This window comes from Cervus canadensis, chromosome 6 (assembly GCF_019320065.1).
Source record: "Cervus canadensis isolate Bull #8, Minnesota chromosome 6, ASM1932006v1, whole genome shotgun sequence".
NCBI classification, from domain to species: domain Eukaryota; kingdom Metazoa; phylum Chordata; class Mammalia; order Artiodactyla; family Cervidae; genus Cervus; species Cervus canadensis.
The window spans coordinates 14,593,208-14,607,974 of record NC_057391.1 but is presented as its reverse complement, the minus strand read 5'-3'; the positions used below and the strand labels follow the sequence as shown (position 1 = coordinate 14,607,974).

Below are 14,767 nucleotides of genomic sequence, written 5' to 3'. Positions count from 1 at the left end.
AACTTCCCCCATCTCAGATCCAAGGGAAAGGTGGGCCTTGGCGCCGGTGCCTGGCTGGGAGCTTGCTGGCTCTGGATAGGAGCTGCTGCACCTGGCTTCACCCCTCCTGCCAAATTGCTCCTGTCCTGAGTTGAGCAGGCCACCTCTCTCCACCAAGGAAGAGGACAGCAGGGCACCTGCAGGGCTGTGGCCCAAACAGGCCCTGAGCTCTCCTAGTCTGACCTCTGGCAAGGGAAGACTGAGGGAGGGGCGCGACACCTGCTGGGGATTCTCTTCTCCCATGTGGACATATGTCCCAGTGATGCCCGAGTAAGAGGACCACTGTGGTGGGCAGTCACCCTGGGCAGATGGACCTGCCCAGAGGTGGGGAGCAGCCCTGGACAGTGACTGGTTAGGATAGGCCTTGTTCGCTTATCCAGGAGGAAAAAAGGCTGTGAGGGGCAGGAATGATAATGCAGGACTGCTGTCGACAGGACAGGCCTGGCTCAAGTGACCCATGGGTGAGAAATCTAAACCTAGGGATGGAAGCCCCAGGGAGCATCAGATCCAGGCAACATCAGTACACGTTTCCTGGAGGTTGCAGAGACCAGGCAGGTGGGAGTGCAGTGTCAAACACCAGGTGCAGCCAGGAGGAATCACCTTTAAGGCACCCACCGTCCATGGAAGGCTGGGGAGCAGCCCCCTATCAGCTCAGGATGGGAGTGGAAAGCTCCGGGCATCTGGTGGCAGGCCAGGCACCCTGGCGTCCCTTACTGACACCCCTGGGTCATGGCAGGCTTGAGAGCTGATGACTCTTCCTCAGACTGTCTCCCTACCATCTGTGCTGGAGCCTGGACCCTCTCCTGTAGCCAAATCTGCCTTTTAAAAACCCAGTGAGATTGTAGCTCTTTATCAGTTCTTTCTCCCTCATTCAAAATAAAGGGCTTAGGGCCCAATTTCTGAATAAGAAGATAAGAGAGGGGTTCTAAGGTCTCTTAACAGGGCAGAACCACCTCCAGGAAGGCAGGAGGCCTGCAGGGCCACAGAAGTATCTCCAAAGACCAACTTCTGGACATTGCCAAGCCCAGCATTTCTGTGTGGGTTCATCCTGGGCTTGTGGATGTCCATTTTCCTTGCACATTGGCTCTCAGGACCTGACGAGCAAAGTTTAGAACTGTGGTATTCCATGTGGTAACTTTGATGTATCTCTTTGCATTTTGATTGATTAAAGCTGAATAAAATTTAAAGCTTAGCTCCTCAGTCTCAGCTTACCGGGCCACATGTGACTGGTGGCTCCTCTCCTGGATGGGTTTTCATCGTCACAGGAAGTTCTGTTTGACAGCGCTGGCCTACAGAATGGAGAGTCTGCGGGGCCCCTGGTCTGCAGCCCTTTTGTGGGGCAGGCCAAGCCAGTGGCCAGGTGATGACTGCCAGGCTGGGTGGGCTGGCTCTGACTGTGGTGGCAGGATGGGGTTCAGGTACATCCCAGGGCCCATCTGCACGCAGAGGTGAAAAGACGGTGGAGACTGAGGAGGGGAAGGTGGTCAGGCTGGGACCATGGCGGACCCTGGGGTGAGGGGCTCAGAAGGAATGTCAAGTCCCAGAGGTTCCCTAACAGCATTGTGGCTGGTACAGTGGGGAGCCTGGGGGCTGAGGTGCGGCAGCGGGGTTGGAAAGAAACTCCCAACCTTGCTGTCAGCAGTGGGGTTATTGGATTTGTCTTCTCCGGTCCAGCCAAGATGCCTGTCCAGAAGGGTCCCCTGGTTCTGCAGTTCCAGTCACCCCAGCACCTCTCCCCACCCTGCCTCAGTGTTGCTAAAAGCAGAGAAAGACCAGGGTGGGTGCTGGCGCTGAAAGGCTTCCTGGTCTGCCTCCTGTCCTCCCCCCATCCCTGGCCTCAACCCCCGTTCCTCACCCCGATTGATTCATTCCCTCCTTCCCTTCCCAGGTAAAAGAGCTCGTCCTGGACAACTGTCGGTCGAATGAAGGCAAAATCGAAGGCCTCACAGATGAATTTGAAGAACTGGAGTTCTTGAGTACAATCAACGTCGGCCTCACCTCAGTCGCAAACTTACCAAAGTTAAACAAACTTAAGAAGGTAAATAGAACGGAGGCGCAGGTGTGCCTGGGAGCTGGGCTAGGGAGGAGGACCCGGTCATTTCTCCAGGTTGAGGGAGCATAACTGCAGGGGGGCCAGGCCAAGCCCCAGCACATCTGCCCCTTCCCTGAGCTGACTCCCTTCCTGGCCCGTCTGTAAAGAGCTGAACGCCTAAGTCCAGAGCCTTCATTTTAAGAGTCATTTCTGCTTTTTCTCTCCCTGCCTCCTTTAGCTTGAACTAAGTGATAACAGAATCTCAGGGGGCCTGGAAGTATTGGCAGAAAAGTGTCCGAACCTCACGCATCTAAATTTAAGTGGCAACAAAATTAAAGACCTCAGCACAATAGAGCCACTGGTGAGTCATCGGGGCCTCCCCTCTCCTCTGGGATGGGAGGGGTTGATACCAGGGAATGCTACTTTTACATTTGTATGACATGCTTTTTGTGTTTAATTATGTGCTATGAGATAGAATTCTGTTTTGTCTATAGAGAAACTGAGGCCTCTAGAAGTTAAGAGAGCTTGACCCAGAGCCTGAGGGTGTGAAGGATGCTGTGGGACCCAGGCCTCAGTTTCTGGTCCTGGTGCTTTTCCTCTTAGAGTTCCCACTCAGCTTTGGAAACCTGAGCTGTCGTTTCTTTGGGCTTAGAGCCTGGCTTATGCCTCTCACTGGGGAGAGAGGGGCCATCCAGGAACTCAGCCGGCCCTGAAGGTGGCTGCCTGTTTTCTCCTTGGGTCACTGCCCAGAGGTTGGTGCCTCTGAAGGTGGGTTGGGCCTGATGCAGGTGCCCTGGGATGACAGAACACTGGAGCCCCATGCACTTCTCTAAAGGGTGTAGAGAAGAGTGACCCTGGTCAGCAGTCCTGGCTATGATGGTGACCATGGACTCAAAGACCTGGGCAGCGTGTCCTCCTTTGCTTGTCCACATAGAGCTGAGCACACCCAGACTTCAGGATACACTCACCAGAAAACGGCAGGTCATGGTCAGAATAGCAGTTTCTGTGTTACCCATATCCAAATGAAAGTATTCACTTGACTTTAAGGAGATCAACTGTAAGATGTACCAGTGATTAATTTTTGATTAATTAATCATTGATTTCTATTTTTTGAAATATAGAGATACTGCTGCATTAAACTGACACTTAGCATAAATATATACGTAAGAATTACTTCATAAGTTGGCCACCTTAGAATCAGGAAAGGGCCATAAGGATATTTGGCTAAGTTTGCACCTTTCCTTTTTCTGGGTATAGAAGGTGGCAGTTGGGGCATCTCTCAGTTTTCGGTTCTTATCCAAAAAGCATTCCTTGTACTTTGTGGGTACTTGAGGGGCTGGTTGATGTGCCTGTGTGGCAGAATGGGAGGCTGGCATTTCTCCTCCAAACTCAGGCTTTACCTGCCAATCTGTGGCATGGGGTCAACTACGAGAATAGATTTCCCATAGAACTTTCTTTTAGGACTTCTTCTGATCTCCTAGGGGAAAGCAGCTATATTTATCTAGCTAGAAATTTCAATTTCATAATTTTATTATAAACTGAAAAAAAATCTTCGAAGTTCTGTGTATGTGTGTTTTGGGAGGCAAGTTATGGAGACTGTGTATGCACATGTGTGCACACACACACAGTGTTCCTTTGGCCTAGAATACTCATGTCTTTGTAGTTTCCTCCCTGGTTATCAGTGTGATTATTGTGTTTCACTCACTCCTGAGAGTGGGGAACTGTATTTGCTTGGGAGAGTTGGGCCTCACCCACCCAGCCCACAGCCCAAACTCCCTCCCTACCCTTTGACCTTCTGCTGAAAATGACCAGGTCTCAAATCAGGAAATCTCAAGAGAATGACCTTGTTGCTGACATTGACCTTGAGGGACAGTTTCTTCAATCACCAGTTAGGCCTGGCCCCACTGGAGCAGGGACTTGGCCTGAGGTGGGATACCTCCTCCTGGAAGATGAGGGAACTGGAAAGATGTAGCTGTTTCTTGCCAGCTCTGTGACCCTTCACTTCCCGGGCATCAGAATCCGGCTCCCAACAAGTGTGACATGGACCAGAGCCGGTCAGCTAAACCCATCGGTATTAAGTACTGTGGACAAAATCTGGATCCTTCATTGATTTTTCTCTTGTCCTTTTTGACAGGCAGTACTGCAGAGTGTAAGAACACAGGTCTGAAGTTGGACTGCCTGATCAAAACCCAATTCTCTGCCTTCTGCTTCCTCTTCTATAAAATGAACTAATTATTTCTGCTTTATTGGTGTGTTGAGGATTAACTGAGTTAATACACAAAGTGCAGTATTAATTGCCATTATTATTATTCCCAGAAGGAGGTAGTTTGCATTCCTGTGGCCTTTTCAGTTCCTCTCTGGCTCCTTAACACACAGGGCAGGCTCCAGAGCTCTTGGCTTGTGCAACAAGAGAGCCCCAGGTTAATTTCAAACTTGTCTGTTATGGCAAAGGCTGTGGTTGCAGAACAGAAGTGCTGGCATTGGGTGAGGCTCTGAAGATCCTCAGTTCCAGCCCCCCATCTTTCACATGAATGAACAGGAGGCTCCCCGCCAGGGGTGACACAACCAAGTGGAGCCAAACCAGGGTTTGCTCCTCTCCCATGAGTTCTGCATGCTGTCTCACGTCAGCCCACCTGTCTCCTCATCCTGCTCACCGGCTGACTTTGCTGTTTTCTTGCAGAAAAAGTTAGAAAACCTCAAGAGCTTAGACCTTTTCAATTGTGAGGTGACCAACCTGAACGACTACCGAGAAAACGTGTTCAAGCTCCTTCCGCAGCTCACGTATCTTGATGGCTACGACCGGGACGACAAGGAGGCCCCCGACTCAGACGCCGAGGGCTACGTGGAGGGCCTGGACGACGACGAGGAGGACGAGGATGGTGGGTGGCGCCAGGGGAGGCCAGGCCGGGTCTTACAGGGGGGCAGACTGGGCGTCGCTGGTCCCTGAGAGCAGTCGACCTCTTTCTCGAGCTGTGGAGGGGAGCAGGCTGTCCACTTTGTTTATTGCTGTTGTGGTCTGTCTCATTAACTGACACCCCTGTAATAACAGGGCCTGAGCCCAGAGAAACATCCGAGATTCTCCAACTGCATGGTAACTCCTTAGAAACCATCTGAGGGACGTCCCTGGTCAGGGAACTAAGATCCCACATGCCTTGCAGCCAAAAAAGAAAAGATGTGACAGATTAAAAGACTTTAAAATTGGTCCACACCAAAAAAAAAAAAAATTGAATCCTCCTTTCAGTTTTTTTCCCTTTTCCAAAGTCCTCCCCAAAATGAGATCCTATGGTGTCTCTCTAGTGTGAAACTGGACTTGGATTTGCTTCCGGGGAGGAGATGAGCAGGTGGAGGAGGGTGGGGCAAGGCCTGAGGGTCCCCTCTTCTCATGTGGAGGAGATGAGGTCATGGCCAGTGAGATTGTGGGGCCCCCTGGTGGCTGCCACCCATAGGACCCCATGGCAGGACCTGGGGGTGAGGACTCGGAAGCCCCAGGGATCTTGGAAGCAGAGGAGGTTGTAGGCAGCACCCTGGGCTCCCTAGTAGTGCAGTAAGGAGTCAGGGACTTACAGGAAGGAGAGAAGGAAAAGGAAGGAGGACCTCCCGTCTCCTCTCCTCTCCACACTGCCAGCTCAGCGCCACTTCCCTGCAGGCCTTCGTGGTCGAAGTTGAGGGTTGAGATCTTGCCTGAATAATTCACAGATGAGAGTGCTTTTCCCTTCTTAGGTAGGAGTATTTTACTAGGTATTCAGACATCCTGTTTGCCTTAGTTTGTTCTATCTTGTGCTGGGACAGAAAAGTCTCAGGACTGGAATCCTGAGACCAGGCTTCTAAGCCCAGCTCTGCAGCTGACTCCTTGTGTGACCTTGAACAAGTCACTTCTCCCCTCTGGGACTCGACTTCCTCACTTGTAGAATTTGGCTCGATGCTCTCTCTGAATGCATTGACTTCTTGGCTTTCCTGGGCTCTGTAACTTGGCTCTCTGATCTGGCATTTTCTCTGCCATCTTAGCTTCCATGTGGGATCTTTCCTTTTCAGAATACTTGGGAAGAGGGCTTACCTTTGAGGTCATTCTAGGATGCTTATCTTTTGGATGACTTCAGGCTGTGTTCAGTCACATTAAAGCATCCAGGCTGTGAGCTGGGTGGGTGTGGGAGTTGTGGCCCCTTTATCAAGGAGTGCATCTCCTGTGCCAGGCCCAGCAACCTGGGGCCTGTACTGTGGGAAAGAGGGGTCAGCTCACCACCCCTTTGTCCTTGTCCCCATTTCCACTCGCAGAGGAAGAGTACGATGAAGATGCTCAGGTAGTGGAAGACGAGGAGGACGAGGAGGAGGAGGAGGAAGGGGAAGAGGAGGACGTGAGTGGAGAGGAAGAGGTAAGAGGCTGGGCTGGGCTGGGGGGACCATCTCTTGGAGTCCCCCTTATTTGCTGCGTCTGAATCTGTCCCACTAACTGTCTCACTGATGGGCCTTAGCAGCCAGGAACCCTGAATGTGTATTGAATCATTTTAGGGCCTGTTACTGGGCTGATTTGGGAGAGGCAAGCCTTGCAGTCGGCCCTGGAAAAGAGGGGATTCTGGAGGCCAGTAAGGAGGGGACTCTTCCGGGACAGCCTGGCATTTGTTTCCATGTGAGAATCAGTTCTTATAGAATCCACATCCCCATTTTCCACCTTTTTGCATTCGTGTGTTATTTCAGATACTCAGTGAGCACTTACAGTATGCTGGGGAAAAATCAAGGACTGCCTTGAACTGGTGGGTAATAGGATAAGACACTGCTGGATTCCACATCAGAGGGTGGCAGGGGTCCCCTGCACACAGCGGATAAAGTGCCATTATCCTAACACACTGGCCAGCATTCTTTTTTAACAAGGTCTGGGATGTGTCTGTGACAGGGTGCAGCCCATTTCTACCACTTGCTAGCTGTGTGTCTCTGGGCAAGTTGCTTGACCTTCTGAGCCCGTTTCTTCATAGGTGTCATTTTACAGCTGGGTCGTAAATAGGGATCAACTCACTGGATTGTTTAGAGAATAAAATAATTTGTAAGTAAAACCCCTAAGGACAGGGAGTGTTTGACCACTTACTATTTTCGGTTTTCACACCCTTCAAGGTCCTGGCTCTGTGTGCCTGGTTTTGTACTTGGATGGATGTTCTGAGTCTTTCTAGAGCACAGTCATTTTCCCTGACTTTTCAGCTTTCTAAATCTGACTGCAAAAGTTAGAGAGAGAGAGGTTTAAAATGGTGACAGCACAGACAAGGTACCTGCCTTCTCCCTTAACTTCCTATCTCTCCCCGTCAAGGGCATGGACACCTGTCTGCCACACAGGCCCTCTCAGGTGGGACCTCCTGGCTGGTCCCTCATGCTGGGGAGAGGCAGCTCGAGGTCAGAGGAAAAGCTGGTGACGTAGGTTTGGTTCCCCACGAGTGGTGCTTCTGGGTGTCTCTGCCCAGGTGCAGGCTGCTAAGTTCACCTCTAAAGAATATTGTGTCTTTTAAAAATAGAGATAGCAAAACGGGCTCCCCCCTCTTCCCCGCCAGGACAGGGCAATAAGGCATTTTGGCTAATGGACTTGCTCTTCCTGTCACAGGCACCTCCAGAATGCAGGTTTTTGTTTTGGGATTGGGTGGTGGTGGTGTGTTGTTTTTTCTTCTTCTTCTGTAATCTCATTGACCATCTGCAGATTTCCAGCTTCCACTAAAGGAGAGCTTACACACACGCACACAGTCTTAGCAAACAGACTGATTAAGGAACTATTTGGTGACATTATGAAAGGATATTTCCCTTGACAAAAAGAAGTCTATTGCCAAGTTCTTTTTAAACAATGGGTTGCCTGGTGCTTCAGGAACAGTATCATGCAGATTCAACTAGCCTGGACCCCCAGGAGCAGCATAAAGTGTGGTCCTGGGTTGAGGGTGAATTCACACCCCTTGCTGAATCTCAAGGAGCTGGAAGTGATTTTCTTCAAGGAGAGGGGAGGACATGGCATTTTCCCTCTCCTCCCAAGTGATCCAAGTTTGTAAGAAAGTGAAGGGGCTGGGTAGGGTGAGGCTGGACCCACCCACGGAATCTGGATTGGGGTTTTCCCTTGAACCAAAACTAGATTGAGGGCAGATGAAAGTTCAGCCCACTTCATGTGATGGAGAGTCGGCAGGGGAACTCGTTCCCCTGGGCGGGCACACTGCAGAGCTGCCCAAGTTGCAAGGACTTCAGTTCAGGAATTCCTAACCTGGGCGTCGAATCCACCCCACTCCCCACTCTTGCAGGTATTGTATGTGATACCGGTGTTCTCCGGAAAGGGGGGTTCAAAGCTTTCTACAGATTCATAAAGGTTGTCCTTCATATAAAAGAACCTCTGCTTTAGATTCACCTGACCAAGCCTTGGGGGTGCTGAGAGGCTGGCCCTCACCTTTCTGAGCTCAGGGTCGGGGAAAGTGGCTTCTTCCCCATGTCCGAGGCCAGGGCATTCCTGAAATCCAATGTCTTCTTCTCTTCTAGGAGGATGAGGAAGGTTATAATGACGGGGAAGTAGACGATGAGGAAGATGAAGAGGAGCTTGGTGGTATGGCAGCCTTTTTACTCTCCGAGGGTAGCAGGCTGACCCCTTCGGTCACAGTAGATTGCTGGGCCCTGAGGACCTGGCCTCAGTTTGCCAGGGACAGCAAAGTGTCCTAGACTTGGGATCCCTGCTTTCCCGGCGGGTGGACGGAGTCAGAGGCGAGATCCATGTCTAACCTGAATGCCTTTTCCTTACTCTTCCAGAAGAAGAAAGGGGTCAGAAGCGAAAACGAGAACCTGAAGATGAGGGAGAAGATGATGACTAAGTGGAATAACCTATTTTGAAAAATTCCTATTGTGATTTGACTGTTTTTACCCGTACCCCCCCCAAATCCCGCCCCCCGAAACTTATTTTTTTCTGATTGTAACGTTGCTGTGGGAACGAGAGGGGAAAGTGTCCTGGGGGTTGTGGGGGGAGGGAGGGTGGGAGGGGGTGGAATAAAATACTATTTTTACTGCCACTCTTTATTTTTTTCCCCTAAGTTTTCTTTGTGTCTGGTTCTGTCCCTGTAAATGCAATAGCTGAGTACACACAAGTGAACATTTGTTCCTTACCCTCAAAGAGGACGATTTGGAGATCTCTGACATTTCCTGATACTTCCCAAGTCTCTTGAGTTGATTGGAAGGCCAGGGCTGGCCTCAGTTTGGTTTCTCAAAGCCCAGGAGGGCTGAGCACCAGCCGCGTCTTACCTCTTGTTCCGGATCCCATGATTTTCACGTTTCTTTGGCCTGCTAGAGGCAGCAAGCGCCTTGGCTTGTAAATAGCAACCTAAAGGCGAATCTTGGCACTGGTTGGGGGACCTTCCCCGTCTTCCATCCCCTTTCTCTCTTCCCAGACGGTGGTGGGCTTTGCTCTCCTGAGAAGACTCTGATGTCACTCTTGAGTGATGAGCCAGAGAGCTGGAAACAGCAGGCTTCAGAGTTTAGGAGTAAAATGGATTCGGTAATTCTAATTAAAAGAGAAGAAGCAAACCCTCAAACTTCAACCTCTTTCAAAGATATAATAAAACAAAACTGTCCCTATCTTGTTCTGTAAAATATTAGAACGCTTTGTTTTACAAAATGACAGGAGAATTCTTCTGTGTGTCCTGCTCGGCCTAGACCATTTTTACAGACCTAGGCACGGGAGACACTGCTGCATGTCGGCTGGGTTTTTTTTCATACACCCGAGCACGGAAAAACTTAATGCAAAATTGTATTTTCTTACCTAGTGGAAATCTGAAATGACTGCAAATTCCTAGTGAATGTACAGGTTTGCTTTCCTGTCCCTCTTCTGGATTGCTTTCCAAGTGACGTGACTTCCTAGCCCATGTTTCATCTGTATAAAAGAACATCTGCACCGGTTTTCCTCCCCCTCAGAAGAGCCAAACTTTGAGTTTTATGTCTGTTTGTCATTGATAAATTTCAATAAATCTTTTTATACAATTTTTTTGGGGGTGGCTTCTTTGAGTCCAACAGGCCATTGGTCTACGATGCTGTCTAAATAACCTGCTAGCTGACGGGGCAGTGGGGGTAGGGGACAGGAAGCTTCACGTTGGTTACCTGATAAAATAGTTTTTCTTAAAAGATCTGTAACCTGATATACTAAGTTTGGCTACTTTGGGTCTCAACTCAAGACTTGGTGTGCAGTCTTCATTAAAGATTGGATTTGGACAGGGAAGTGGTGGGGGATGGGGGTTTAAAAAGATAAAGATATAAAAAGGTTTATTAAACACCAAAAAGCCAGCCTTGGGACCTTATTTTTAGTTTATTGTTTTGTTCAGACTGTAAAAAGAATACAGGAAAACCAAAAGAACATACAAAACAGATTTGTTCCTTTTTCATTTAGAGTTAAGTATGATAGTTTCTCCCTCTAAAGAGGCTTCAAAAGCATATGCCTGAAATGGCTATGCAGTAGTCCATTAATTTACTTAATTCTAACCAAATAGTAAGATATTCAGGTTATTTTCAGCTTAGCCACTAGACATTGTGTTACACTCTTTGTGGATTTTATAGTCCAAATGCTTAGGAGTCATTGTACCAAAAATTGACGTTTGTAAGTCTCGTGCAAGGTTCTGTGTTTTCCAGAAAGATCATACCACATCCTGTGGTAGTTGATACATATACACATAAATTCATTCTCAGCCATAAGGGCTTGAACCTCACAGCAAGCCCGAGATCCTACGCGATTCCAGCAGAAAGAGGTGCTTCTCAGGAGAGACTGACCCACCCCACCCTCTGGGTGGTGCCCGGACACCTACTGCCCCCTTCTTTGGAGCAGATGGACATTTTCTGGCTCCAGGCGTAGGTTGGGGAGGTGGCCTCCCAGAGGCCAGGTGCTACGCCTGGCATCAGGACTGTGAGAATGAACTGGCCAGGTGTGCTCTGGCCTCCCAGAGCTGGTAAGGGAACGTGGGAGTGGAGTGAGATTCAGAGACACAAGCCTGGTCTCAGGTTTTCTGATATTGACCCCTTCTATAAGGGCTTTTAAGAAATCAGTTAATTTCACATAGATTGAAAATTGTAAAATGGATGATGGTGGGTGGGTTACTGCCAATGAGACCCAGGGAGGAAAGCCCTGTCTGTATCAGTCATGCTAAGCAGTCACATCAGCCCTTGAGATGAGGTCTTACTGTGCCCGTTTTACTAATGAGGAAAACAGGTCCAGTGACTTGGAGGTATGAAGAGCAGGAGGCAGGGTGAAACCTAGGTCTCTTTGGTCTATTTCCATTTCATTTCCATTAGTCATGTATGGCAAGTAGGAAGAGGAAGCTCCATCAGAGGGAGGGAGGCAGTAATCACTGAGCTTTTGCTGAATACCTGGGATCGCATCTCATTGACCTGATTGAATCCTCACAGCCAACTTAGGTAGGTGCCATAAACCTTGTTGCCATAATCCTTGGCTCAGAGAGTGACAGGCCCAGGGTCATGCAGTCAGATAAAAGCAACATCAAGGATAAACCAGGGATGTATGCTTCCAGCACCACCCCTCTTATCAGGTGGTGGTGGTTTGGTCGCTAAGTCGTGTCTGACTCTCAGGACTCCCTGGACTGTAGCCCTCCAGTCTCCTATGTCCATGGAATTCTCCAGGCAAGAATACTGGAATGGGTTGCCGTTTCCTTTTCCAGAGGATCTTTCCCACCCAGGAATCGAACCCCGGTCTCCTGCATTGCAGGCATTCTTTACACCTGAGCTACAAGGGAATCCCTCTTACCAAGTGGCTCAGTAAGTGCAGAAGATCCCTGGGTCAGGAAGAAATGGAAATTTATTAAAGGAGGAAATGATATACTTTCCCAGCCGTGGACAGAAGACCCTGGCTGGCTACAGTCCAGGGAGTCATAGAGTTGGACCCAACTTAGCACACGCACACACACCAGAGTACCTCCAGCCTCCTCCTCCCCCAAGCTGCAACCACCTGTGTGAGCCAGCTGTGTTGAAGCAGTTACCCCGGTTCACCCTTGGTGCCAGGTTTCCCCACCAGGGAAACCACAGAATGGACCCTTGAGACAGAAGGGCCCTTAGAAATCACCTAGTCCTCAACCAACCCTCTCAATTGATGAAAGAGGAAACCAAACCCAGGGAAGGTAAGTGATGTGCCCAAGGTCATCCTGCAGGGCAGTGGCAGAGCGCAAGCTCGCATTCCTGGCTTCTGAAGAGCCACGTCTCACAGCTACATCCTGTGGGTGCAGGGAAGCCAGCTGTCATGAGATGTAGAATGTACACAGTGTAACGTCTTCCAGAACACAGCCAAGTCTTGGGGGGACAGGATGTAGTGAATGCGTGACACATCTGTTTCATGTGACTTTGGAGTTCACCTATGTGTTTAAATATTCACAGTGGGTTTGCCTTCCTGGTAGTGTCTGAGGTTGATCATCCTAGAAAAGGGTGTGAATTTCTTGATGGAGAGAGTAATGTGATGATTCTTGATCATGAGTTCCTTCTTTGTGTCATGTGCTGCATCTACTGCCTCCCTCAATCCTCGTACAGATTTCAGAGATAAAACCAAGGCTTAGAGAGGTGAAACAGCTAGCCTCAAACTTGTCTTTCTGATGCAAGAGACCTTGTTCTCATGCACTACATTGAAAGAGCCAGGCAGATGAGGGAAGAGGGGATAAGCAGTTCAGTTTGTCTCATTTGCTGACTTGCAAAGGCTGTTTTTATCCTCATTCAGAAACTCATTGTTCTTGGTTGGAAAGATTCCCACAGTGGGTCCCTAATAAGCAGCTTTGGACAATGGCAGCCCTGAGTCCCGGGACCAGCCCTTGGACAGGCCCCTGTGGCCGGCTGGACCAGGGGTGAGCAGGGCCAAGGACTGGAGATGGTGAGACAGATGAGGGCAGGTCTGAGGCTTCATCTGCCTGATTGAGGCCCTCAAGGTAGCCACAAATATGCCAGCAGATGGAAAGACCGGAGACAGATTCAAACCTGATGGGGCTTCTGTGGACTGCTAATGGGGCTAATGCAGGGGACATCAATGGAGTTGCCCACCAAGCATCAGCTGCTATTGGTCAAGGGACCAATGAAAGGACTCACACAGATATGGACCACTCCCTTTCCTGAAGTTCAGATGGGGCTGACCCTCACTTCTGTGGTTCCTAGGATGAGCAAGTGACCCTGTCCTGGCCAATCAGCATATTCCAAACTTTGACCATAGTGACTGGTCCGAGGAGAGCCTGGAAACCAAATTGGTTAAATGAGGCTTGGTCCTTGGGATTTGGAAAATTGAGAAACCTACTACTAGGGGTAATGGGCTGGGAGGATGGAGGGACATCCCTTGGGGAGAGCCTCTAGATGTTTCCATTTTGGCCTGAGAGAGTCCTGATGAATTCAGAGAAGTGAAGATACCGGCATACATATAACTTATTGTTCACTGGACTTTGTACCTTATTTTGCTTGTTTCTCAGAATAATCCTGATGGTCATCATTATCCCCTTTTCAAAGACTGAACACATACAAGTACTTGATAAATATTAGCTGCTCCGTGCCAATCAGCCTGGTGTTTCCCAAATTTCCCTAGAAAGGATACTCGGGGCTTGACAGACTGCCAGGTGTTACCCCTGGGAATTCTGGTCAAGGAGCTCTGGATGAGGGCCCAGGAATCTGTATTTTAACAAGTGCCCTGAGGATTCTCAGCATCAAGGACATTTGGGAAATGCATTTGACTCAATCCCCACCACAGCCTACTGAGGAAGGTTATTACAGCCATTTTTATTTAAAGTTGAGGCAAGCAAGGCTCAGGAGAGGTTAGGTAACCGGCCCAAGCTGACACAGGTGGCAAGTGACAGAGCTGGGGTTTGAACCTGGATCTACCTGACTTTCACACTCCTTGTGGAAAGGGGGTGATAACAACTGCCTGTATGTTTCACGGGTCATAAAAGACTCAAAAGATGGAAAGAACGTCACAAAGTGGAAAGTGAAAACCACTACCAAGAGAGAGAAGGGTGATTTATGAAAAAGAAGCCCAAGTGACATGAGAAAAACAAAAGACCTAAAAGTGAAATTTATTTAGCGATCCCATGGAATTCTCTAGGCCAGAATACTGGAGTGGGTAGCCTTACCCTTCTCCAGGGGATCTTCCCAACCTAGGGATCAAACCCAGGTCTCCCGCATTGCAGGCAGATTCTTTACCAACTGAGCCACTAGGGAAACCCAAGAATACTGGAGTGGGTAGCCTCTACCTTCTCCAGTGGATCTTCCTGACCCAGAAATCGAACTGGGGTCTCCTGCATTGCAGGTGGATTCTTTACCAACTGAGCTATCAGGGAAGCCCTAAACCACTTGGTAACTGAGATGACCTACATGGAAGTTTTTCCTCCCTTTTAAAATTTGCATATAATAAAATTCACTCTTGTGTCAACCACCAGATAGGCTAGATTTTAGTTCATAGATCTTCATTGTAAAAAGAAATGGATCAACTCTCTGGGAATGTCCTAAGTCTTGTGGATGGACTTCTGAAAGTGTTACGAGTCTTGGCTGGGACTCAGAGGAGACTGGACTTACGTCCTAGCTCTGAGACTAACAGTTTGGGTGACTGTGGACAAGTCACCTTTATGTCCTACAAGAAGAATGACATGGGCTGTGAGTCTTCTGACAGCCTTAGTTGATAGTTTGTTACAGTCTTTCCCTCTCTGCCCTGAGGCTCCAGTTTAGGCTTTGTTGAATGGGAAG

At 49.2% G+C, this 14,767-nt stretch overlaps 1 protein-coding gene across 3 annotated transcripts in view; it reads left to right on the top strand.

Annotated features, from left to right (window-relative positions):
- The window catches only part of ANP32A (acidic nuclear phosphoprotein 32 family member A), a 38,109-nt gene extending 28,062 nt beyond the window's left edge, over positions 1-10,047 (top strand). For 2 of the 3 annotated variants that reach the window (XM_043470904.1, XM_043470905.1), the window contains exons 2-7: positions 1,928-2,077; positions 2,310-2,432; positions 4,752-4,950; positions 6,344-6,441; positions 8,561-8,624; positions 8,825-10,047. In XM_043470904.1, coding sequence (XP_043326839.1) covers positions 1,928-2,077; positions 2,310-2,432; positions 4,752-4,950; positions 6,344-6,441; positions 8,561-8,624; positions 8,825-8,886 — 696 coding nt within the window. In that variant the 3' untranslated portion in view covers positions 8,887-10,047. Of the gene's footprint in view, positions 1-1,927; positions 2,078-2,309; positions 2,433-4,751; positions 4,951-6,343; positions 6,442-8,560; positions 8,625-8,824 lie in introns of those variants that run through there. The other variant, XM_043470903.1, reaches the window with a different exon arrangement.
- The last annotated feature ends 4,720 nt before the right edge of the window (positions 10,048-14,767 follow it).